Here is a 27,764-nt window from a genome sequence, read left to right as displayed (position 1 = left end):
TTTGCTAATGCCATGCTAATAAATACTAGCTTACGCTAGTCTTATCTCTGTTTAAAGCATTCAGTCCTATATTTATGTGGTATACATTTGCCCTTTAAGTTCTTCCGTAGGTGTTTCTTATGCCTGGTAACAAATTGCACTATAAACTAACATGCAGAGCAACGTGTGTTAGCATGCACGTGCTTCACATGCATTAGTGAAGTCTCCCAAGTATTTATGCATGCTCAAAGTTAAGTGTGACCACATCCTAATGCCGAAAAACAGTCCTGTCATTGAAGTGTCTTGCTCTAACTAGCATACATGTTTGTTTTGGTCGTGACCTTAGAGCGAAACATGATCTTTGCATGCTTTCAAAGGTAATAATTGTCACTCGTTTTTACAGCCTGCAGTTTTTAAATAACTAAGGACACTCTGGTCCTCACTTGATGTTCCTGTATGTTAACTTCTAGAGAATTATGGTAGTTATGGGTTAGATTCAGAGAAAACAAATACTGCACAGTTACTGTAGCTTACTTTAGATAAGAACATTTTTTGAATCATTCAATATAAATGAACTGTGCAAGCAACCATTTATGTAACAATTTACAATAATTAACTAATTAACTAAAAACTAAACACATTGTTGTGTTGTCATTGTTTATACTTTGGTAAATGTTGCATCATGACATACTGTTCTACAAAATCTCCTGTTAAGCAAGCTTTGAAACCTATAGGGATGAGATTCAATAGCTCTTAGGAATCTTTGCTCGAATGCCCAACCTTATACAGTTACATGGCAATAAGATGCATGTATGATTGATTGTGTTCTTCCAGCAAATTGTTTATGTTGTAAAAGGTAAAACCCTTCTAAATAGCTTGTTTTCAGAGGATGCTCGTGTTTCAAAACAAGTACCCAGTTATTTAAACCTCTCCGACTCTCTTCATTTTGGATCTGGCTAAATTTATTAGGTGACAGCTAACTGAGATATATTTAGAACACAGGTGGCCGTGAGAGTCCTGCAGTTCCTCTCCAGTCAAGTGCAGAACTCTGACAAAACAAAGCCAACCCAGTCCTCAACTCTCACCCGTCAAATACAAGTTAAGTCCATAGATTGTAAAAAATATGGAGGACATAGTGTCCGTGGCTTCACTCATGGGTTTGTGAAGAGCTTTTTTGAAGTTTAATGTAGGCGGTTCCTGCTGTCGCCATCTTGGCCGCACATCACTTGCAGATAACCGAAAATGGGTAAAGAGGTGGCTGGTTGCTTAAACCACACCCGCCTAGCTCGATTCTAGTGACAGCAGTGACATTTCAACTAGTGATAGACCGATATATCGGCCGGCCGATATATCGGGCCGATATTTGCGAGTTTTATGTGTATCGGCATCGGCCGATACATGGCTGCCGTGTTTGCCGATTTTTCCGGCATAATTTACAGACAGAGTGCTGGAACTCGCAAGCGATTGCAGGTCATGTGACTAAAAACAACCAACCTTTTCACGACAACATTGAAAGCTCGGCTTAACAGCTGATCATAGCTGAACAAAGTGGGTTTTTTTTCTCTATGGGGCGGTTTCCTGGACAGGGATTAGACTAGTCCTGGACTACAATAAATGTAAGAACTGTGCAAACTAATAACATCTCTTTTTAACAACATGCCATTTTTTTACATAATTTTTATGATGTAAATTGAGTGAGCAAAACCAGTATCGGCTCCAAATATCGGCTCAAGAAAATCGGCAGCCTGCATCGGTCATCGGCTAAGGCTGATGAAACAAAAATCGGTATCGGCATCGGCACTGAAAAATCCATATCGGTCGATCCCTAATTTCAACCATTCACACTCAAGTGGCCACACCCTTAATTATGCAAATCCCGTGTTTACCACAGGATTCTGAGAGACTGTGGCAGTGATGACGTCACACGCCTATTAGCATATATGTGACGTCATTGTGTAGTGTTTCACTCTTTGATTCGTCACATTATATTGCATTTTAACAAAACTGAATGCTATTTTTACATATTATTTGTTGTGTTGTCTATAAAATATTGACTAAACACAATCCAGTAACGACCCACCACCCAGTAACTCCTTGTTTAATCCAATCAGCTCTTTCTTTAACTGCTACTAAAAACGCGACATAGTCTGACTAAATCACCATACTTTTACATTGAGGCTGTACTGATGTTGCTCTTCTCATCAGTGTTGTTGTGTTATGAGCGCTTTTTTATTTTAAATACGAGACAATACAATTTGTTGCAAATTCAGAAATATGAGAGACTACAGAACACGTGCACGGCATACCCCATCATAGGCAGGGAGAGAGCTCGCACACAGACTAACACCAGAACAGGTAACACTACTGCTAACCTTTCGTTAAGTCATGATGAACACGATCAGCCGTCTTCTCTGTCAGTAACATCCGTGACTGTTGACGTTTACACGAAAAAGAAAGTACACGAAGGATCGCGGAGTTAAAATACTTTTCACTTGATATGTGAGAGAGCCACGCTGCACGCAACATGAGAGAGAGAGAGAGAGAGAGGCGCGCTAAGCACTGGCAACAATGAATTAAGCCGTTTTAAATCGTAAAATTAAAATGTTAATGGGAATCATAAAACATCTATTTGTGGCGGCTCGCCACAGATAAATCAATGTATGGGAAACACTGCAAATATTTAAAGCTAAATATAATTTTGACATATGAGTTACAAAATATTCACCCCCTTCACAGTTGTCATGATGAACAAAATTAGCTATGTAGACCAAAAACACTTTTTGAGGCTGTTTACACTTGGCATTAACATGTGTTTTCGTCAATCGGATCACAAGTGGACGACGTTAATGCCAGGTGTAAACGGTGTTCAAAACGTTTTGAGCTCGTCCACTTTCGACCACTTTCAACCACATCCAGAGGTGGTCGAAACCACTTTCGATCGGATCGCTTTGGAGTTGCGGAACGCACATGTGGTTGAATGCGTTCGAACAGCCACACGCGACCGCCTTCTTTCCGCCCATTTATCTAATCTGAGGTATTAAACACAAGTTTTACGTCTTTTTTGACTTCTGGCTTGAACATTCGGTGAACAGCGCTATTTTTAGCCTTTCATTGATAAAACTAAGCGGCTGATCTCCGTAGTTTCGTTTTGAAAGCGTGTGAAAGTTGCGCGATCCTATTTCATCAATTGCGCTGAAAATTCAAAGAAAGCTCTTCATACTCATGTACAAAACACTGTGCAGCATGTTAACTTGCTAAACAAGCAGTGCACTTCGAGTTTGCGTCCATATAAACTCATCATTACTCCCGCTCGGGTTTGAATGACAGCTGAGAGACTCGCCCACCGTCTCACAGTCCACCCCCTCATAGTATTCAGCACAGAAGCGGTCGAAAGTGGACAAAAGAGACGGATTTAAATACCAGGTGTAAACGTAATGTGTCTCTCTCGTCCACTTGTGATCCGATCGATGAAAACACATCTAAATACCAAGTGTAAACAGCCCCTTTGTACCAGGCTGTAAACATAATATTTTCTACTGTAAAGTTGGGCATTTTAACATGGAGGTCTATGGAAATTGACTCAATTTGGAGCCAGCCTCTAGCGGCCAGTCGATGATTTGCAGTTTAAGTCACTTCCGTGTTTGCTTTATCAGAGAGATCGTAAGGTTGCCCCGCGGTTTAGTCACACCAACAGGTAAAGCTGCAAAACTTTTCTAACACCTCCTGCTTTTTTGGCTGGCTTGAGTAGTTGTCTTGCTATTGTGGAAGTATAGTGTAGGGAAGTTAATCTCTCGTAATTTTGAGTAAATGCTCAAATATTGTCTTAAAGGAAAGGTCCATGATCTCTGAAATAGGGCTGTAACGATTAATCGTGGAAATGCGCGTTTTCTCAATGAATGAATTGTAATGAATTACGGTGAAATCCCGGCACATCCAAAAGCCAGGGGGCGCTCTCGTGCAGAAACACTCTTTGTGCCACAGAAGAAGTAGCATTACAAACGCTATTCCAGGAAATGTCTACAGGAATATTTATATAGCTGTTCTTCAAATTGTTTCAGGTATTTTCATAATAATAAAGAATATTTTGATTTGTTTAACGTGTGTTGCTTTTTTAAATGCACTTTATAAACGACTCCGACTCATAATGATTTTAGATTGATAAGGACTTCCTACTGACCAAATGCCGTAGTACACGCACAAGCTGTGCATGAAACACACAATCGCACCCTTGCGATTCAGAATCGATTTCAGACAGGCATTTTTAATGGTACACACGATTAATCGTTACATCCCTACTCTGAAAGCCAATGTTGACATTTGAAATCACTTAAACAAACACCCTACCCCAATAGAATCTATACCATCTTTTGATAGACTTGCCCCACACATACGCAACCCAGGCAATGATGTAGTTTAGTAGACATGCACCTTACTGCTTATTGGCTACAAGTGTGTTTTGGTAGTCGGCCCAACTCCCTTTTCCAAAGCTTTTTTCAGAAATCGTGCACTCCGCCTTTAAGCAAAGTTTAACAAGCACGTGTAATTTTAAAATAGGGTTTGACTAATGATCACAGCTATCCTGTCAGAAAGCATGTGTTGATTCTGCCAGTGTGCCATTTGCTGCTCATTGGCATTATCGATTCATCCCTTGCACAAAAGTTACTTAAGCACAGTTGAGTAGGGTAGAGGGGAACTCTTCCGCATTTTACCTTTTAATAAATGTTGACCTCATTCATCAGTGAACGTTCCAGAAGTTCCAGTTCATAATTCCCTATGCTTTAAAAAGTCCAGAGTCCTTACACCATTTAGGCAAAAGAAAACATTCCAGTAAATTTTGCGAAATTATAAAATGAGACTCATTTCAGTTTTTTTTTGTTGTTGTTGCACCTAATTGAAGATTGTACAAAAATAATATTTCAGTGTTTTGAAAGGCTTAGTGGCCTGAACACAGCTATATGGCTCAGATTGAATACATTTTGCTTATTGAAATAGATTTTAAGTTCCAGGTTGTTCATTGTTAATTGTTAACTGATCACCACAGTTGAGATTATAGCCTATAGGTCACATACAGTTGTCTGTACAACATTTTCTCTCCAGCCCTCTGATTTTTTTGGTTCCAGGTTTTAGTTTCAGCTGTTCATGGATTGCCTAAGATATAGATTTAAATTTAGGAAAATTAGATGTCTTTGTGACCCCAAAAAGGATAGAGAATGGTACTTTAATGAAGTTCTAGCCAAGATGAGTCATGTTTTATGGGTTTTTTATTGATTAGTTAGATCACCTGCTTTTGTTATTTGCATGTAATCCTTCAATTAATAGGTGCTTTAGAAGCCAAGCCAGGACCTCTGGGAAACTTCACAGGGTTCCTATTGTGTAAACCTGTTTACTAACATGCCTTGTTGATCACTGTGTCCGGTTATATATACTTTACTAAAAATAGTGTTGTTCTTTATAAGATTCAGGGTGTTAGACTTTTTTTAGTTTGCCTTCTCGAGTCAAAGCAGTTTAAATAAAAATTCAAAGCAGTTAAATAACTTCGAGCCCAGACAGTCCGGATTAGTGTACATTCATAGATCAATGCCTTTATTTACCTTAGAGCCAACAAATCTGAAAACACACTGCACTAGTGGGCAGAGAAACCTATCGCACCTTCCAGCTTTATGTAAAGAGATTAGGCTCATGACGTGCTAAGCCCTCAACAAGAATAGCAGGGCGACTAAAGGGGTAGCTGGTGATTTTGTTTTTCTGATCTGTTTGGGTGTTAGTATGGAATAGTTTGCATGGTTTAGGTATGAGAATGATAACCTCATTAACATATTTAAATGTATTACTTCAGACAAAATTTTGAATACTCTTTCTTTTGTAAATCACTTTGGATACGTGTATGCTAAATGAATAAGTGTAAATGTAAACATTTAGTTTGTTTGTCACTTCGTATTTAAATTGCCGACAGGCATGCATTTTCCGAGTATAGTGAGACACTATATATTTAAAGGTAGGGTATCACATTTTGAAAAGTGCTAACGGTAGCCGACTAGCAATGAAATCACGGTTCCACCATCCAAAGTAACGCCACTTTCAATACACATGAACACACATAGATCATACGGTCACATCACATGTCTCATTCACCAGTAAGAAAACTTTGCAGTACAAAGTGAATAACATTACCAAAATAACCAACAAAAACAACTGTTTTACATCAGAATTAGTTAAAGCACACTTACAGTTGTGTAGACGTAGTAACTATATTGTTACGCTAATCCGTAAACGAACACAAATTTCATAAGCAACACAATGTTTCATCAAAGTAGAATATCTGAATTTATCTCAATACAAACATATCACGTACCTACCTTACCAAAATAAACAGTGCAACAACCCTTTCAGATCCTTTGCCTCCTGCAGCTGTTTGCATCTCGTGGTAAAGCAGTAAAGTTACCGATGTTCATTTGGGTTTTTGCTCTTTGCTGATCCAGGCAGTTTTGCTGTTGTTGTTTTAAGAGATGTCTTTTGTTTTGTGGCTCCTGTGCAGTTTGTCAATTCAGGAAAGTTTGCCATTCTCCCTCTGTTTACAGACGGGAGGTGAGCGCACATGAACGCGCCAATATGGTGTCTGTGTAAAGAAGCTGCGCAGTGGCATTCAAATTACGCTTACGGATGAGGGACAAAAAAGGCAACGTCCGTTCGGACCGAGATCTATGATTGGTTGAACATTTTTTGGTCCTACGCCTTTCACAGATGACATAAATTTCTACAAATACATTTAAACAACTTAACATAGTGATTGCTATCAGGATGTGAGGATACTTTTAACCAGCATAACTAAAAATGTTTCTGGATCAAATGAGATACCCTGCCTTTAAGGAAAGTGTTTACTTTTACTGAACATTTATTATGTATAACCTGTATGTGTATGCTAAAATAATATTTTTTTCAATTACCGTCACACAGCTCTGCATAAAGATTGTTTGACATTTGACATTAAAAAACTGTTTGCATATAGATTATAAAGACATGGGGTCAGGTAAATAATGACTTTAGAATACATTTATTTTGGGATAAATCTTTTCTTTAAAATCCCACTGAAGTGCCTTAAAGCTCACGTAACACACAATGTTTCTGCATTTCTGATGTTAATCTGGAGTACCTATAGAGTAGTATTAAATCTTTTTTATCTCTGAAGAGTCTTTAGTTTAATCAGTTTTATAAAAGAAAGATTAGCTTTACCGAATCTTTCCGATAACGTACGAAAAAACGAAGAAGGAGTTATAGCACGGGAGAAGCGAGTACGAGTCATGCAGCACTATACAACACTGTTTAACTTATGATTCACTACATGTTCATGTCATTTATATAATATGCACACGCCTATTTCCAACATAAGACAGAAGTCCTATGCTGCGTCCGAAACAGCCTACTACTTACTATATAGTACGCGAAAAGCAGTAGGCGAGGCGAGTAGTATGTCCGAATACATAGTATTCGAAAAACAGTATGCGAAAAGTACCCGGATGACCAACTACTTCCGGCTAGATTTTGCAGTGTGCATACGATGGACGCTTCACTATCCCATGATGCCCCGGGAGAGGAGTTATCCAACGAAGAAGACGAGGCATGCGGTTGTTTTCGCGCTGAAATGACATGACGTGATGACGACGTATATCACGTGATGTAGCAACATGGCGGATGTAGTACGTCCGAATCTCATTCATACTACCAGGATTCATACTATACAGTACCTACTGTTTTAATGCCAAGTAAGTAGGTACTTCATCTAATTCAGTACCCACTATACAGTATGCGGTTTCGGACGCAGCCCTACTTACCGCGTGCAACTCGTCATGACCCGGTTGGGAAAATCCAGCGCATCAAACACACACGCAAAACTCCGCTGCTACCTTGGATAATAAACTATATCTATTGTTTCCATAAGCTGACTTTCTTCTCCTTACATCCAAAAACACACTTCTTCTTTCGTGCCATTGTTGAGTTTTGAAATTCAACAAAGCTGAGTCGCGTGATAAGATGTTTGCAAGTTCTAGCTTCTCCCGCTGATTGACGGGTGGGCAGGGTTTTCCGGGGGAAGTGCCCATATAAAGAAGTGATACGTATAGAAACCCCTGAAACGTCAGCTGGACCTGTAATCGAAAAAAAACTTTCCGAAACTTGTATGAATCCTGGCGAAGTGCATTCGGCACAGAAATACTCTGTAACACGCCCAACTGCTTTTTTGACACTTTGCCTACATTTAGCATGAGGAAACAACTCTATAACTGTGTTAATAAGTCAGAATGCATGAAATACCATTGAACCACCCCTTTAAAATGTGCAGTTTTGTTAAGTGAGTTGGTGTAATTTCCACTAAAAACAATAAGTTATGGTGGGACATATTCAGTACCTTCTCTACTTTTTAAAATGGCCAATAGCGTTTAGTTTACCTTATAGCCTGGAATCTGATGAGAAGCAGAAGTGCAGAATGCCATCGTAGAAATCGTTGATCTGAATTGGCAGAAGTGGAGATATTGTCAGTATTTCAGAGGACTCCTTAAGGTGAACACATTCATAAAAATTTCTGATTTAATGTCAACTTTAAGAATGAATCATTCATTTCATCGTACTTTTGAGTAACGGTGATGCTACATTTGAGTAAATGCGTTATCTTATTTAGAAATACAGTTTCAATTTGATCTCGGCTTTATAAATATTATGAGGCAAATCCCATCTGGTTAGTTTGAGAAAGCAGTTACAGGGTTTACTCTGCAGGCTGTCACTTTGATTAATGGTTTGTTCTGTTCACACAGACAAAGTTATCCAATGAGACTCCAGATGCCACAGGTTTGTCATGTTTGAGTTACACGTACATGACATTTACATATCTTAACTTCCCTCTGTCGTGTTAGGGAAATGTTTTTAACTACGTGCTTTTAAATCACCCAGTCAGCCTGTGATAACTTTACGAGAGTGGTTTCTATTCATTCCTGTTACTATGCGAGAAAAAGTGCCTGTAATATCTCAATCAACCATTAAAAACATAAACGAGGCATGTGCGTACGTGGGGATACCTTTTAAGTTCATTGGCCGTGCTATTTTTATGTCCGGATAGAGAGAAAGTGAGAGAGAGAGAGAGAGATGGAGGGGTGGGCTGGTCTCCACTCCTAAGAGCATTACGAGTGCGTTTGTTTGTGACATTAGCGGAGTGTGCTGTCACTGTCATATGGCAAACCAAAGCAGCCTCGACTGGTTTACAGCAGAGACGCTTATTACGGACCCCGGCTGTTTACTCTTCACTATCCCATCCGGAGCCCTCGGCTTAATCCCGAGCGATACTCCTCAGCCTGTCACCAAGGTAAGAGAGGCAACTCTCACGAGGTGAGGGGCAAGATGAGACAAAACCGCACTGGCACCTTTCTCAGACATGATTGTGTAACTTGTTGCTTTTAAACTTCACGCTTTCTTGCTAGCACCTGGACCTAAATATTGGAATTATTTGTTGTAAATGTCTATGAAGCATTAGGTTTTGTGGTTTTAATGGTTGTTCTGTTTGTAAACGTACTTTTTAAGCTGTCATGTTGTTTGACAAGTTTTTCATTGCGCTGTCAAAGTCTCCGCTGTTTATAAAGTCTGTATTTATGAGCTTGTGTCATGTGACCACTCCCGCTGCTATATATAGGCTATGGATGTGTAAATATATGCATCCAAATAAAAAGGAAGTACTATACGTTGGTAATGGCTATAGTAAGCCGTAGTATACTTTAATGAAGAGTAATTACTAGAATATTCTGTGGTGATAATAACTAGGCTATAGTGCATTTATTAACTGTGGTAAATACTGTAGTATACATCAAAATTTACAATGATAAGTTTCAAAAGCAATTATATAGTATCTATTACTAAAATGTGTGTGTTTGCATACTTCAAATATATAATTTTTTTTATTTTGCAAGCTTTGCCATTGTGTTTAGACTTGTAAAGTTGTAGTTTTTTTTTAAGGAACTCCATCCAGCTGCCAGTAAAGATTATAATATATAATATATGTTTTAATGAATTAACATCTTTCTCTTGTTTCATATTTAGCAGGTTTCTCATCCAGCATCTTGTCTGTTAATGGAGTTCCGGCAGGGCAGCGGTGATTACTGCCACGCCCAACATCGCAACGCTTGAACTGGGGTGGATGCACCTGAATCTGCCTCTGAATGTCCAGAGAAACGCCTTGCCTGCCCTTTTCTTGCTGGTATTTCTGAATGACCCCCTCGCCGCGCACCAAATGGGTTAATTGGTATCACGACACCTGGCATTTGGCTACCGGACGCTGTTCCACCCGTCTACTTGCCCGTCAGAGTACCCCTAACAAGAGGAAGAGGAAGTCTGTTGTAGCCTTCAAACCGGGCAGCTTTCATTTTTATATACTGATAAGTAGTGAGTTAAAGCACAGGATCCTGCATCTGTGTAGAACTGCTCTGTAGGCCAGATCAAGTGCAGGACGGTGAGTGGAGCTCTGTGGATTCGTATTTTCTATAAAGTTGGAGGGACACTAGCATGGTCAGGATGAACCGTCCGGCTCCCGTTGAGGTCTGCTACAAAAACATGCGCTTCTTGATCACGCACAACCCCACCAATGCAACATTAAATAGCTTCATAGAGGTAAGAGACCTTTAAAACATACAACGTAGACATGAAAGTAATATACTAAACATTTGGCTTTAAAAGAGTAACTAAAGGAGCAACCAAGAATTTAAAACATTTATTCATTTAACTAAGAATTGTCTGTTCTGCTTTGTTTATGAATAAATTCAGGATTTGAAGAACTATGGGGCAACAACAGTGGTGCGCGTGTGTGAAATAACCTATGATAAGACACCACTGGAAAAGGATGGAATTACAGTCATGGTAAGATATACCGTGTTTATTTCTGTGCCATACTGTAAATGAGTATGAATGTGTATCGTGTTTTCCAAATCAGCGCTGTCCCTTTAAAGTCCTTTCACTTTTCTGTTTTGAAACAAGTTAACTAGTGTTGGGTAAAACATATAGGGGGCGGTTTCCTGCACAGGGCTTATTCTTGTCTCATATTAAAATGCATTTTTGCACACCAGTATTGTTTTTTGTAAGGTGTGTTTGTAAAAACTATGTACATTTCCTAATATAGATTGGATTAATCTAAACCCTGTCTGGGAAAGTACCCCATAGACTGCTCTTGGTAAAAAAAACTTTATAATGGTTTTGCAATGTAAATACAAACAATGCCAGCACTGGTGTAGTGACCTATAGTAAATTTAATGTTTTTTTCACTATCATTAGCAAAAAAAAGGATGATAAGATAAACAAATTTACATACTGACTACACACTAGGGGTGTAACAATACATTGATATGGATCGATACATCAATTTTATTTCAAATGATTCGATGCCACACATAAAAAATCGATTTGAAGCGCCTTTATTTTGACACTCTCCATGTCCTCATTCCTTTACATTAGGTCCATCTACGCATTTCCGCCAAAGCATGCATTTTTGTGTATTTCCATCTGCTAGCATCACCAAGTGAATGCGATGCAGCAACAAAGCAGTTGTAGCTGCGAAAACACAGCGAAAGAGACAGAAGACAAGTGTGTGTTTAGCACTGCAGGTGATATTGTCCATGCAACACGCATTGTCCTCTCTCATGTCCATCAGTTTTTTTTTAAATCTCAAAAGAGACCACTGCATAACTTGTTTGATTGTTATATCTGATGTTGTGTGACAGATCAAATTCTTAAAGGGCACATATCATGAAAATCTAACTTTTCCATGTTTAAGTGCTATAATTGGGTCCCTAGTGCTTCTATCAACCTAGAAAATTTGAAAAACGATTAACCCACTAACTTGGTTTTGGTTAAGGATTCTCTGTAACCATGTGAATAAATAGGTCATTGAAATTTGGCTCCCCTTGTGATGTCAGAAGGGGATAATACCACTCCTTAATTTGTACTATCCAACCACTGCACTGCCATTTAGTGCAGAGATCAACTAATTTGCATTTTAAATGACTTTGACTGTTGCCATCATAAGTTTGATTTGATGTGACATTTTGCCCCTAATTATTCATTTATTTTTTTTATTTATTTAATAAAAGAGTCTTTTTGTTAATTTGTTGTTCTGAATGTTCCAATTGGGACAGAGGTTGTGCCATATTCAAAAAGTTTAATTAAATGTTAATGTCAAATATTTTGTTTGCATTTGTAAGTAAAAATGTAACTGCTTAACCAAGCACGTAATACAAAAATATCAATAAATCCATTGAATCGCAATCGCGTCGAAGAAGTGTTTGATGTATCGGCAAAAATCACATTACTGGCGGAGAAAATCGATATTCTAATGAACTGTCCGATTTACACCCCTACTACATACACTCGCTCTGTATTCTGAATGTAATAATCCTGGGCGTTTTCCTTGCTGTGTCACACCATGACACTTGTTTTTTTTTAATTAACACTTCTGATATACTGCGGTGGTGATGCTGCTATAATCAAGTGGATTTATACAACAACCACCTGATCTTATATGGGGAGGCTTGTTTTGGTCAAAACAGATCACAACTACACAGTTCATTCAGCTTTATTTAATTTTGACAAATGAAATTGAAATGAGTCATGTGATGATGAAATGAAATGAGTCATGTGATAATGAAGTTAAATCAACTAAGATGAGGTTGTTTTTTCTCTCGGGTGCTCAAACGGAATTCAGATGAGAACTGCAGGCATCTGAACTTGATATTAGATCTGTCTCTCTCAGCCTTTAACTCGTTTTTGTAATGCTAGACTCCAGCATCCACGTGCATTTTCAATTTGACTTGTCAACAGTTCCCATTACCATGGCAGCAGGAAGGGAGATTTGTCTTTCTTTCTCTCTCTCTGGGCTTCTTATTAAAGGGACACTTCACTTTTTTTGAAAATAGGCTCATTTTCCAGCTCCCCTAGAGTTAAACATTTGATGTTTACTGTTTTGGAATCCATTCAGCTGATCTCCGGGTCTGGTGCTAGCACTTTTAGCATAGCTTAGCATAATCCATTGAATCTGATTAGACCATTTAACATCACGCTCAAAAATAACCAAAGAGTTTTGATATTTTTCCTATTTAAAACTTGACTCTTCTGTAGTTACATCGTGTTCTAAGACCGACAGAAAATTAAAAGTTGTGATTTTCTAGGCAGATATGGTTAGGAACTATAATCTCATTCTGGCATAATAATCAAGGACTTTGCTGCCGTAACATGGCTGCAGGAGGCGCAATGATATTACACAGTGTCCGAAAATAGTCCCCTGCTATTGAAAGATACTAAGGGGACTATTTTTGGATGCTGCGTAATATCATTGCGCCACCTGCATTGCTAAATGGTCTAATCAGATTCAATGGATTGTGCTAAGCTATGCTAAAAGTGATACAGCCAGACCCGGAGATCGGCTGAATGATTTCAAAATCGTAAAAATCAAATGTTTAAAGGAATAGTCTACTCATTTTCAATATTAAAATATGTTATTACCTTAACTAAGAATTGTTGATACATCCCTCTATCATCTGTGTGCGTGCACTTAAGCGCTGGAGCGCGCTGCGACACTTCGATAGCATTTAGCTTAGCCCCATTCATTCAATGGTACCATTCAGAGTTAAAGTTAGAAGTGACCAAACACATCAACGTTTTTCCTATTTAAGACGAGTAGTTATACGAGCAAGTTTGGTGGTACAAAATAAAACGTAGCGCTTTTCTAAGCGGATTTAAAAGAGGAACTATATTTTATGACGTAATAGCACTTTTGGGAGTACTTCGACTCGGTGCAGTAACACCCTCCCTCTCCCATTATGAGAGGGAGAAGGTGAGCGGACTTTTCAGGCGAGTCGAAGTACTCCCAAAAGTGCTATTACGCCATAAAATGTAGTTCCTCTTTTAAATCCGCTTAGAAAAGCGCTACGTTTTATTTTGTACCACCAAACTTGCTCGTATAACTACTCGTCTTAAATAGGAAAAACGTTGATGTGTTTGGTCACTTCTAACTTTATCTCTAAATGGTACCATTGAATGAATGGGGCTAAGCTAAATGCTATCGAAGTGTCGCAGCGCGCTTCAGCGCTTACGTGCACGCAGACAGATGATAGAGGGATGTATCAACAATTCTTAGTTAAGGTAATAACATAGTTTAATATTGAAAATGAGTAGACTATTCCTTTAACTCTAAGCTGGAAAATGAGCTTTTTTTAAAAAAGTGGAGTGTCCCTTTAATACTTATACACCCTAATATCCTTTATTCAATTTATCTAAATAAAACGTCTTTTTTACTTGATTGGACTTTGAAATAAATATGTCCGTGACAAGGAATTCAAGAAATGTCCAAGCCTCCCAGATTGAAAAATTCAGTATAGGTTTATTTGGTATGCTGGTGCATCCCGGGCTTTACCTTTAGAAGTGCATTGGAAGCATAACAGACACACGATTAAATTAACTTCCTCCTCGGGGCAACACTCACTTTCAAGAGAAAGACATGTTACAAAGAATCCTAAAATACAGAACCTGTTTGAAACACTGCTATTATGTGACTTCATTAGAAGTCAGATGAAACACCTCCATGTCTCTGTCAAAATAATTTTTTTATAGCTTTCCATCAAGAAAATGCAGCTTGTTCATGCTCGGCTAGACACGATTTCATGTTTTTAATTTAGTTAAAATGTCCATAGATATTCCTCCAAAACAAGAGAGTCATTTTAATTGCACTCAATGGAGACCGCAGAACTCTCTGGTGTAAAGGGTGAGTTCATCCAGAAATAAACATTTAGTTACCTCACCCTCATGTTGTTACAAACCTGTATGACTTTCCTCCTTCGGTGAACACCAAATGAAAAGTTGGCCTGTAAATGATGTCAGAATTTTCATTATTGAGTCAACTATTCCTTTAAAATGAAGTGCCCTTGTCTGCCATTGTTTGCTTAAACAGGTAGTCCCGCCCCAAGGCCCCCAGCATTGGCTGAACTACGAGTTAATATATCAGACCACTCAAACAAACAGCAATGTTGACACTCTTCATGGAAGTCAAACTACCAATGGTTTACTTGTAGTTTTTGTAGAATTGACTTTTCTTTGCTCTTTGCTCTCTCTTTCTGTTTACTCTGTGTTTTTTTGTTATATAAACGGATCACTTCTGCTCTCCATAAGCAGAGATGAGGTAATGACTTTGCAGGGGTGCGAAACGTGGAATGGGATTTCCTCCTCATTTCAATCAACTCCAGATGGATTAAAAATCTCACCCTTCCCATTTTTACACATTGTGTCAGTGCTTCAACGGTTCAGTGGAGTTGCAACAAGCCGATGATAGAAAGTGAAATTGCGTTTCAATGTGTGATTAATTTGTGGATTTGTGCATTTCATCTGCTGTTTTAAACCGTGGCAAGCTTCAGCTGAACAATCCATAAAGTCTGTTTAAAACAAGCCAAAACTGAAATACCTCATGTTTCATTTTCATGTGAAAAAATTAAAATTCTGTAATCTTTTACTCGCCCTCAAGTTATTCCAAACCTGTATAAATGTCTTTGTTTTGCTGAACACAAAGGAAGATATTTGTAATCAAGCAGTAAACAGGAGCGCCATTTGGAAAAACATAAAACAGAAGTCAATGGTGCCCCAAAACTGTTTCGATTAGACATTACTCCTTTGTGTTCAAGAAATGTATACAGATTTGGAACTTGAGCGTGAGTAAATGATGACAGAATTTTCATTTTTGGGTGTCCTCCCCCTTTTAAGTGAGATGGCACGTGATAGTATCTCATACTCTATTAAAGTTTTAAAACCAAAGAAAAGGGAAGCGTTTGCTGGCAGATAACAGGTGCCTCAGACTCTGCTTTTGTAAGCAGAGGGTCTTGTTGCTGGAGAAATAGCAGGTATGTGATTCAAGGAAAATGCTGATGCATATTCCACAATTAGTCCCACGGTGCTGGTTCTGGAGTCGGTGTGCCCTGGCAAGAGTACAGAGCCCTTCCATCTTGGAATGGCCTCTTGGAATTAATAGCCTACTGTTGACATACTAGACTAGGAGGGGCCTATTAACTTCTTAGTGGATTAAAATGTTATTTTAAACCCGGAGATTCTCATAGACAGCCCCCATTAGAAACTTGCTTCTCTGTATGTGTTCCTTTTCGAGGATGCATTTCAAATCAGTCTGTTTTCAATGTATTTCAACACATATGTTTCTAAAGCATAAATTAGTTTCATTCTACCATGAAAAGCCACTCGTGAGAGAAAAATAGCTTAAATATTGGCCTGTGTGTGAGACCAGATGTGTTTATGCTTCCCTCCTAAAGTTAGATCTGTTGATGCATCTATCATAATACTGGACTGTTCAATTAAAGGATTGGTCCATTTTCAAAAAAAAGAAAAAATTCCAGATAATTTACTTACCATCATGTCGTCCAAAATGTTGATGTCGTCTTTGTTCAGTTGAGAAGAAATTGTTTTTTGAGAAAAACATTCCAGGAGTTTTCTCATTTTAATGGACTTTAATGGACCCCAACACTTAACAGTTTTAATGCAGTTTAAAATTGCAGTTTCAAAGGACTCTAAACGATCCCAAACGAGGCATAAGGGTCTTATCTAGTGAAACGAGTGTCATTTTTGGAAAATAAAAAATATGCACTTTTAAGCCACAACTTCTCATCTTTCTCCGTTTGTATAATTGCGTAATGATGTGGAAAGGTCATGTGTTACATATATATAACACACATTTGCGGACCATTTTAAACAATAAAATGACACAAAGACATTAATTAATATCATTCGACATACAAAAAGTCAGAACGGTCCTCATTCTCCACACTTGTAAACGCTGGGGCGCAGTTTCGCATATGTCATCCATGACCTCTTGATGTGATGACGTATTACGTGAGGTCGCGCTGGCGCATCACACGAACGAAGGAAGACGAGAAGTTGTGGTTTAAAAGTGCATATTTTTATTTTTCGCTAGATAAGACCCTAATGCCTCGTTTGGGATCGTTTAGAGTCCTTTGAAACTGCAATTTTATACTGCATTAAAACTGTTACGTGTTGGGGTCCATTAAAGTCCATTAAAATGAAAAAAATCCTAGAATGTTTTCCTCAAAAAACAAAATTTCTTCTCGACTGAATAAAGAAAGACATCAACATTTTGGATGACATGGTGGTGAGTAAATTATCTGGATTTTTTTTAAGAAAATGGACTAATCCTTTAAGCAAAAAATGTGATTGGTCGAGCCTTTAAATGGCTTTCAACACACAACAGCTGACTAAAATAGAAGGAGTATGAGAAATGTAAAAGTCAAACACTCGAAGACTTTGATATAAGGGGTCTTTGAACACAACATATTTTGTGGTCATGCCCGTGTTTGCTCTGTTACTCAATCGGACAACATTTGTGATGATTCAGCTCTTGCACATGGTGCTGAATTGAGCTGTTCGTGACAGATCCGATTGAACCGACGGACTTGACAGGACGAGTGGACGTGCCGTTTTTGCGTTTGCAGAACTTGTGAAAATCACACAGGAAGCATCAAAGGGTTTCACAGGCGCTCTGAGACACCAGAGATGATGTTCAGTTTTAAAGTGCTATAGAGCACCACCTGCTGGGGATGATTGGAATTAATTGTTTCCTATGAACTGTTTTCTTTCCTGTGCCAGTTTAGTTTTGTCTTTCTTTGCGTCTCCCTATCATTACAGACACTTATAGATGTGAACGCAATCTTGTGTTTTTTCGCACAGGACTGGCCTTTTGATGATGGTGCTCCTCCTCCTACTAAAATTGTGGACGACTGGCTCAGTCTACTGAAAAATAAGTTCTGCGAGGATCCAGGCTGCTGTGTGGCTGTTCACTGTGTGGCTGGACTTGGCCGGTAAGTTAATGAAATCAAGAAACTTTATTGTCATTTCAAGCATATATAGCAGTGTGGGACAAAGTGAATTTGAGACAACGTTTCTCCAAGACCATGGTGCTACATACAAACACTGTATGACAAAAGTAGTTTAACCTACCCACATAAAGTGGATGTGTGCAAACAGTGCCAGACAAAAGACAATGCAAGACAGAAGACAGGTGCATAATAAAAATAAATAAAAGTAGAGCTGGCAAGAGCAGCATGACATAACATTACATCATTCTGCTGTTTCAGACGTGTTGCTTACTGCAAACTATAGCCGTAAGCTGTTTACAGTACTCTATAAATTCTCTCCTAAAAAGTTTTTACACTCGCATGAGGTGTTTATTTCAGGCAATTCATTAAAGGTGTATTTTGCAAAACTGCATTGGAAACTGTTTATTTGCTTTTTCAGGTCACCTGGTGCACTAAAACCTCCTAAACACACCTCAGTATGTGTCTGTTCCCAAGTATAAGAGCAGGGTTCCCATAGGTCCTTGAAAGTTTGTGAATCTGGAGGGGGAAATTCAAGGCCCTAGGAAGTTTTAAAAAAATATATACATAGATACAGGTCATTGAAAGTACTTGAATTTATTTTATGCACGAAGTTTTCTGGAAAAATCCATATTATTCCCTGTGTAGTGTAGGACAGTATCATAAAAATTCTAGACTTTTTGAGCACACGTGCTAAACTGTTTGCTTTAAAAGGTTATATCTTCTGTATGCGAATGCAAATTTTTGGCATAGTTGTGTTTGACACATGAAAACGGCTCGGGTTACGTATGTAACTGTTGTTCCCTGAGAAGGGAACAAGACGCTGTGTCTCCCTTGCCATACTTCCTGCATCCCTGTAACCCCGTCTTTGGCAATATTTCAGATAGCGATATACTTCCTGGCTCCCACGTCACCCTGTCTTTGTCGTTAAGCCTCACTATTGGTTGTATTTGATATACACATTCAGACGCACTTACCCCTGGAGGCGTGCCCAAAGTATCACCACAGTGACACAGCGTGAGTTCCCTCAAAAGGGAACTGTAACAATGTATCTTTAAAGGTTACACGATGTAATCTTGCTCTCACTTGAAATGTGTCCCCACATTTATTCCTTGAATTTGAGGGTATAGGACCTGGAAAGTCCTTGAAAGGTCCTTGAATTTAAAGTTAACTAAGGTGTGGGAACCCTGTTAGAGGCTTTCCTTGCCAATAATGGATGACACTCCTACATCTCTTTTGATTTAAAATAATGTACTATTACCACCAAGAAACACCTATACATTGCCGCTCCTAAGTATAAGGGGCTTTCTTTGGCATTATTGTATGTATAATAATCTTACTTCCCCTAGTGCGGTGGATGGGATATTCGTAAACTTACCAACATCAGTCGATCGGTTAATGGAAACGGTGTAATTTCGCAATAGAAAATAACGCTAAAGTTTGCGCAAATCTGCAATGGAAATATAACTACGGTTGTTCCATGTGCTTTTTTTGATAATTAAGGAACTTTTGGAATTCTCTGCAAGATTTTTTTATGATTGACAGCTGTACAGATTTGGTAGGAATTTGTGAATCTATGAAATTTTTCAGGAGGAGGTTCTGCGCAGGCATTTGTTTTCCTGGTGCTGTTTAGAACATGTAGACGTGCAAATGCTCATCAGCATTTGAAGGGTCAGATATGGGGCTCAGCTTTACTCATTTAAAAAATATTCTCAAACATATTAAGCCCATTAAACAGTTCTTCCCAGGATCCGTTGCTCTTTTCCCCATCAGTATGCAATGAAGAATCATTTGTGCGGTGTCTCTGCCAGAGCTTCAAGCTGGGATGTTTTAGTGTGCCTTTTGATTTTTACTGTTTACATTTGGTTTCTCATCCTTTTTTTTGCTTTACCCCAAAACCCCCCGGTGACAGGCCAGTGTTCCCTTTAGGTCAAACTCATTTGCCTCGCCTGAAACCGCGCGCCAAAACCAACTCTTCACATGCACACACTATTGATTGAAGTTTATTATTCGAGGCACAAAGGTTGACGTCCAAAGACGAAACAGGAAGCGGAGGATAAGCGGCTCTCGTAATTGCTCCTCTGTGTGTTCCCCATAATGACTCTTAGTGGAGGATCCCGGTGTAGAAACTCCTATCTGGCCGGTTGACAAAATACACACAGACCTTAATTAAACTGCAAGCCGTAGCGCCAGGCGGTCAAATGCAGGAGTGATAACGGCACTCTGGTTTACCCTGCCTACCAACCTCACACTTTGACCTCCGACTGCTTTTGCTAGCAAGTTAAGCACCAACTCTCTGACGTAGGTTGCTGGTCCTGCGGGAGCCCTCGGCAGTTTTTGACTGCGAGCCAATGTTTGCTTTAGTAGACTGAGTTTGTTTTATTATGCATTGGAAAGGGGTACATTGAGTGGATACTTGAAAGTACCTGTCAGTACCCCAAATGCAAATTGTGTTTCAGGAAGTGACACGCTCTTCAAATTTAAATTCATTCTATTTATGCAAATCTGATATTACGTTTATGTGTTTACATAGTTTTGCAAGTGAAATGGTATTGCAATGACAGAAATAAATGTATTGCACTATAAATGGAAAAGTTTACCCAAAATTAAATGTACTTGTCCTCGTTGTTACGCACCTGCATAATCTTGACAAGAAATTTTGCTAATGTACTGGCCTGTCTTTCCCATAATGAAAATAAATGGGAATCTGGGCTGGCACAGTATTGTAATGGCTGCAAACATCAGAAGACAACAACGTCTGTTTGTCACACAAAGCCCGTAATATGGCTTTAAATGACTTTTAATACAGTACACAAGATGTATGGGCTACTTTTATTATGCTTTTCTGTTATTTTATCCAGATCCCTATTTACTTTGATCGCATATAGAAGAGTAACTAGGACATTTTGTTATACTTCTCTTGTGTTTTATGGAAGAAATCAAGCCAGTTTGGAACAACGGGTTTCATGTTTTAAAACTCTTCATTTAAGGCTAATGTGTATAAAAATATGTTTGTGATGTCTTGTGAAAATGTGCCTTACCCCAGAAAATGACCAAAACGTGAAAACCTGTTCTCTCACATGCAGTGCTCTTGGTTTCAAAGAAGTCTTTTTCTTAGAAATGGCTATTGGTACAGGGCAGCACACAGTGGCTGTTTGTGTAAATGACATTTCTTGGTATTAAACTCAGTGTGTATACGTTACAGGGCTCCTGTGCTGGTGGCTTTGGCACTTATAGAGAGTGGAATGAAATACGAGGATGCCATTCAGTTTATCAGACAGTGAGTATACATTACAAACATTACATTATAAACAGTATGCCAACAACAGCAAAAAACATGTCGTTAAATTTAGATGTACAGTACTAGCGCATCACAATAAATGTGTTATAACAAATTATGCAACATTAGCACATTACATCAAATTATGCAGCAACGATACATCACAGAAAATATGCAGCAGTAACACATCAAATCTAATTATGCAGAACAAACTCATTCCAACAAATTATGCAGTCGAGAGATGATTCAGACTGTTTGCACTGTGCAATATGTATAGTTTATATAGCCTTTACCCACAATGCAATGTCTTACAGATGACTGGTGAATCTCTTTATGGTTTAAAGGGACACTCCACTTTTGTTGGAAAATATGCTCGTTTTATAGCTCCACTACAGTTAAATATTAGATTTTTACAGTTTTGGAATCAATTCAGCCGATCTCCGGCTCTGATGCTGGCACTTTTGGCATAGCTTGGTATAATCCTTTGAATCTGATTGGTCCATTCGCATTGCGCCTAAAAATAATTAAAGAGTTTCGGTATTTTTCCTATTTAGGACTTGACCTTTTCTGTGGTAACATCATGTATTAATGCTGAAAAAGCAAGCATTTGAGTCGTAGGCAAAATCCGCTTCTTGTAGGAGGGGCAAGTGCTATGCGGTTGTCTGTTTGCAAGATGACTGATGTTGATTGTGCATTTATCGAGAGAGTTAACGGTTTGTATTTGATAACTTTACTATAGGGGGAAAATAAACTTTGCGGGTCTAAAAACATCACATGACTCAAAAGTCAAATGTGCTTACAACTTACCAGGTTGCCCAATGTCCTCACTGACACTCTTCCAAGCGAGGTCCTATTTAGTCTCTATAGAAATAAGAGCTTGTGTGTCGTATAGCTCCGGGTAACTGCTTACGGACAATAACAAAAGTTCCTTCAGGTTGAATGAGTGACTCCGAGAGAGGCTGCCGCCACAGCAGCAAGCAGGCTCCTGATTGGTTAACGCGGCGCGAAATTCCGCCAAAGTTAAAATTTTTCAACTCTGGCGTCAGCCACCAATTCGCGTCAAACACAAAATGCACAGTAACTTTCGATAGCAGGGGACTATTTTCAGGTGCTCCATAATATCATTGCGCCCATGCAGCCATGTTACAGCAGCAAAGTCCTTGATTATTACGCCAAAATGAGAATATTGTTCCTAGCCATATCTGCCTGGAAAATCGCAGCTTTTGGTTTTCCTTCAGTCCTGGTGCACTATGTGGCTACAGAAGAGTCAAGTTTTAAATAGGAAAAATTTTGAAACTTTTGGTTATTTTTTAGCGCAATGCTAATGGTCTAATCAGTTTCAATGGATTGTGCTAAGCTATGCTAAAAGTGCTAGCGCCAGACCCGGAGATCAGCTGAATGGATTCCAAAATGGTAAGAATCAAATGTTTAACTCTAGTGGAGCTGAAAAATGAGCATATTTTCAAAAAAGTGGAGTTTCCCTTTAAATTTGTTACAAATGTTTTTGTTAACAATAAAAATACACTACATTACGATTGAAGGCTACATGTGATTTATTTCCACAAAAACGCCGGGGCGCCATCAACAGCAAGCAGCTGACTTACCTGGAGAAGTACCGCCCCAAACAGAGACTGCGTTTCAAAGACCCACACAATCACAAAAGCAAATGCTGCCTAATGTGATCCGGTCCCACCACCAGCCTGCCACACAAGGAACCTTTTACTCATGGACTAAACCAGACTGAAATTACCAATCCAGTGCATTTGAACTCCTGTTACTTCTTTGGAGGGGAATTCAACCCCCCGTTTTTTGTAAATGTGAGACCCGTTTACACAGGGTCTTTACCAGCTCAGGGCTGTGAAAGACGAGCCTCTAGTATTTTGTCTTTACACACAAACCCTCGTCCTAAGTGTTTTCACAATTTATCGTGAACACACACGTGCACACACCAATGCATATTTTCACACACACATTTGTACTACCAGGCATCACACTGTACCAGCAGCACATAGTCCAAAGATGATCATGGGCGGCCACCTGCTGCTCTGGCAGGGTCAACCACAATGAGGTCATAGAACAAAATCACTGTATGTTATTTTCTTGCTTTTGTATGGAACCGCTTGTCTACCCTGTTTGCTCTCTGTTTGTTATTTTGAAGTTTCATAATGCTTGTCACTCTGTCGGCCCCATTTTTTAAGGGTGTGAACCTCTTTTTATACTGTATCATAATTCTGCTCTGGGATTCAAGTGTTGCACCACTGGCTGCTTACAAAGAAAACTGCAGGAGTCAATGCTCACATAGCACACTTTGAAATGACTTCCAAGTTTTATGTTTTTGAGAATATGTTGAAGCTCAAAAACCTTACAGCATAGCTTTGTGCATAAAAATCCATCTGATATGATATACTGTAGTGCCCCAGAAATGCAGCAATGGACTAAGAGATATCTATGAGAATATGTACTCGGTGTGTGAATTTATCATTACAACCACAAGGGATTTCTCACACTACATTCATATGAACTTCACTGCTGCGTACACGGCATTGTTGAAAATGGTTGCGTTTTTATTTATTTGTGTTTTTTGTGCTCACGGATGGCTCAAGTTTTTCACTTGACATGCATAGTTGTATATGGACACCTTAGAATGACAGAATCAATGATTTTTAAAGAGTGTGGTTAAAATATCTTTGTCTTGTTCATATAATGAGAAATGAAATGAGATCTGGTCATATAGAGAAAGAAGTGTAAATGAATCTGTCACTGATGGGTCAGGTACTGAAGCAAACTCTCATGTGCATCAGATAGTGAGCGTATCATTTATCTGCCTGGCTTTGGTGAAATCTGTGTGATATTTAATGGATAGGACTCTGAGATAATGTCATATTTTCTGCCTCTGAAATTAAAAGCAGATATGATTGGTCTATTTCAATGAAGCAAACATTAAATAAATGTCCAAACGTTTGTATCTTTGTATATTTGCATTAAAGAAAGACTCGTGAGGCCAAAAAAACACCACAGCTATTCCAATTTCATTTTATATATACAGTAAAATAGAATTGACCATCATATATACAATTTGTCGATTAAAATATAATTTACTCATCTAAATTCCAAAAAGTAAATCGCAAGAGACTAGCTATATTTTATTTTAAAGGGGCCATGGCATGAAAATCAGACTTGTTTCATGTTTAAGTGCTATAATTGGGTTACCAGTGCTTCTATCAACCTACAAAATGTGTAAAAGATCAACCCAGTAACTTAGTTTTGGTAAACCATTCTCTGCAAGCACATGAAAAATTACGTCATTGAAATTTGGCTCTCCTTATGATGTCATAAGGAGATCTTATTATAATAATACCGCCCCTTAATCTGCACTATCCAACCACGGCACAGCCATTTAGTGCACAGAGAAAATAATTCACAGCACAATTCAGTTTCAATTGCATCATCATCATTGTGATCAGTGTTTGCATGGCATCAGCTCATTTGCATTTTAAAGGACACACCCAAAACGCCACATTTTTGCTTACACCAGTGTCAATTTTAACATGCTATAATAAATTATTTATATGGTATTTTGAGCTAAAACTTCACATGTGTACTCTGTGGACACCAAAGATTTATTTTATATCTTAAAAAAGTCTTGTGACATGGCCCCTTTAAAGGAACTTATTTTAAAGAGCACCTATTTCTTTGATAAAAAAAACTGTTATTTTGTGTATTTGGTTTAATACAATGTGTTGGTGTGGTTTATGGTTTAAAAAACACATTATTTTCCACATACCATACATTTTTGTCCAGATTTCACATTCTTCCTGAAGCGCACGGATTTTAAAGGCTCTATGTCCCTGATTGGCCAGCTAATCTGTACGTTGTGATTGGCTTGAATACCTCTGATGTCAGTAGGAAATGTGACGCTCCTTACCATGTTTGAAAGATTCGGTTGCTAACAGGAGTTAACTTACAGGCTGAGTCCGAAGCAGGAGGAATTATGCTAATGTCGGTCTTGTCTACATCACCAATCCCAGGAAGTAAACACTTACCTACAATCCGTGTGTTTGTTGTAGTCCAAGAAAAGAGATTTACGTTAGAGACGATAACTCGTGTCATTGTTTACTTTGGGGTATGTAACTTTTGCATATCATTAACATGCACTAATACACACTTACACATCAAAGAAATTTAAAAACGTGAATCGGACAATAGGTGCTCTTTAAAAAAACTTTCTTCCAGTATCAAGTTTTCCCTTTTTTCTCCCAGCTAACTAAACCCATTTTGCATTCTATCAAGCAGGAGACAGCTGCATTGCAAGCTTTGTTTCATGACTCTCAATAAAACATCCTGTAGTGGATCCTCTTCAAGACAAAACTGTCAAAGCTGGTGATTCATTTAAATTGGTGTGAATAAAGCAGCTCAATGTTGCTGACATTTAAGGGCTTCTCTCCAAACAATAGTGAGATTGTCTCATTCAAAGACTGTAAAACATGTCACTGGTATTGTCATTTTGTCACTTTCCACCACCTGTTAAGTGTTTGCCTTTGTTAACTTGGAATATTTTTGTCAGAAGTTATAGCCTGAACTGTAATAATAATTAATAAAACCATAGTCTCTGAAACACATGCCATCAGAAAAATATAGTCAAAGAAAACATTTTTTAAAGAATAAATTTGAATGTCACTAGAACCATTTCATCAGCACAGCTGCTGTTTTTTTGTTGTTGTTTTTTTGTGTGAGTGTGTGAGAGGCTTTAAAAACTGTACTGTAATTTTATTTTGCCTTCATTCAGTCAGGGTCCTACAGACATCATCATCATCCAATGAGACTGTAGACATCTGCACCCAAAAAAATTAATTATTTTCCGACTTCCTTTTGTAAACCTTGTCGATTTCAAAAAGTTCTCAGAACTGATTTCATGAGATGACAGTGCAATCTTTAAAAAATGCATGGGATTTTTTTTAAATAAAGGCAAATTTTTAAATAGTTTTTAATGATTCATTGTGTCCCTGTTCATATATACAGAAACCTGTTTGCAATAGTTGAATATTATGATTTTTAATGCCACAAGACAGAAATGTTAGGAATTCATGTATATATGTCTGTTTTTATATGTAGTTTTAACATTTGTAAAATCTAAATGTGGATTAAAAGTCAATAAAACAGAAACTACATTGCTTGTGCCAGTTCTTCAGGCAGTCTTAGAGAGTACAAATGCAAAACACACACCCCCTCTAATGGTCATTTTGGTTTTAACCTGTGTTTATGTGTAGTAAGGCATGTTGTTTCCTAACAACAATAACCGGTTTTTCTAGCCAGAAACCAAAGTCAGTGCAGCGTTCACCACACACACACACACACATGCACCCACGCACACAAAGAAGAAGTGCCTAATAATATGCATATTCCACATTTTATCATAAGTGTTTTAATGCAGTGACTTGCACTGGTCTTGGTCTTGAATTGGTCTTGGCCTGTCTTGGTCTTGACTTGGTCTCGACCCTTTAAAGTCTTGGTCTTGTCTTGGTCTGTCTTGGTCTTGGTCATGACTTGGTCTCGGTTTAGGTGGCCTTGACTACAACACTTGGATCTAGTGTTGAGACTGTAAATTGAAACCAGTGGCTTAAGGGCTCATTATAGTTGTGCGTCCATCCTACGGCGTAGCCGCAATGGTTTGTTAATTTAGGGCTACTGTAGAAATATGGCGGTGCGAAATGGTGACTTCCATGTAAGGGGGCCCACAATGTATGTAGATAAAAATGTCTCATTCTAATGGAATAAAAACAATGCAGTTCATTTTGTAAGGTCTACACACCACTGATAATACTTTTAAAAGTTACACAGTGCACCTTTAACAGTGCTTGAAGTTGAAGGTTGCATTTGCTAAACAAGGGTTAAACAACTTCAGGCTTGGCATTTCGGTCTGATCAGTTTTGATCTTTTTATTGTGCATGTTGTTCAGGATGTCAAACTGGAAGGAGACCCTTATCTTTTAGCAAGTCAATGGTTTTGCTAAATTTCTTTTTTATTTGAAATTTCCTCTAAAGAGGTTCTGTGGTGCAGTTTTAAAAGAAAAGTTTTCATTGTCAGGATGGTTCTACAAAGAAGATTTAACTTCCACCAAACCTTTCTGCTGCAGAGGACGATCTCGGTAGAGGAAAAGGTTTTGCAGAAAGACATGGTTCTACTATGGCATTGGCATTACACATTTAAACACTTTCATTATAACTTCTGTTAATTGAATTCAGCCTCAGTGGACATAATCCTATTTAAACATGCATGGATTTGACTGCAGCACAGCAGGGGAACTAAATATAGCTGCAAGCAGCGATGCCGGGGTCAAGCTAAAAAGGGCACAGAATGAAGTATTGGTTGATGACCGTCATGATTTAAGATTTAAGAAGTTTTCAGTAGATTAAGGCAAATATAGCCATTTTTCAAATCTTGAGTGCTGTGTAGAAACAATGGGTTTAGCCTCAGGTCATGTTTGTGATGACACCCACCAAATTTAATATACATATGATTAAGCAATGTTGAGATATAGCCTCAAATGACTTGACCACTAGGGGGCACTGCACTAAAACAATAGATGGTGCCTCAGGTCACGA

General features: G+C 38.5%; 1 protein-coding gene across 3 annotated transcripts in view; it reads left to right on the top strand.

Annotated features, from left to right (window-relative positions):
* The window catches only part of ptp4a3b (protein tyrosine phosphatase 4A3b), a 33,876-nt gene extending 9,753 nt beyond the window's left edge, over positions 1 to 24,123 (top strand). The window contains exons 1-6 of one of the 3 annotated variants that reach the window (XM_055210368.2): positions 9,103 to 9,328; positions 10,057 to 10,623; positions 10,777 to 10,869; positions 17,737 to 17,867; positions 21,088 to 21,162; positions 22,727 to 24,123. In XM_055210368.2, the coding sequence (XP_055066343.1) occupies positions 10,519 to 10,623; positions 10,777 to 10,869; positions 17,737 to 17,867; positions 21,088 to 21,162; positions 22,727 to 22,844 (522 nt within the window). In that variant the 5' untranslated portion in view covers positions 9,103 to 9,328; positions 10,057 to 10,518 and the 3' untranslated portion in view covers positions 22,845 to 24,123. Of the gene's footprint in view, positions 1 to 9,102; positions 9,329 to 10,056; positions 10,624 to 10,776; positions 10,870 to 17,736; positions 17,868 to 21,087; positions 21,163 to 22,726 lie in introns of those variants that run through there. The other 2 variants (XM_055210369.2, XM_073872244.1) reach the window with 2 other exon arrangements.
* The last annotated feature ends 3,641 nt before the right edge of the window (positions 24,124 to 27,764 follow it).

This window comes from Misgurnus anguillicaudatus, chromosome 10, assembly GCF_027580225.2.
Source record: "Misgurnus anguillicaudatus chromosome 10, ASM2758022v2, whole genome shotgun sequence".
NCBI classification, from domain to species: Eukaryota; Metazoa; Chordata; class Actinopteri; order Cypriniformes; family Cobitidae; genus Misgurnus; species Misgurnus anguillicaudatus.
This window is presented reverse-complemented; position numbering and strand designations above follow the sequence as displayed.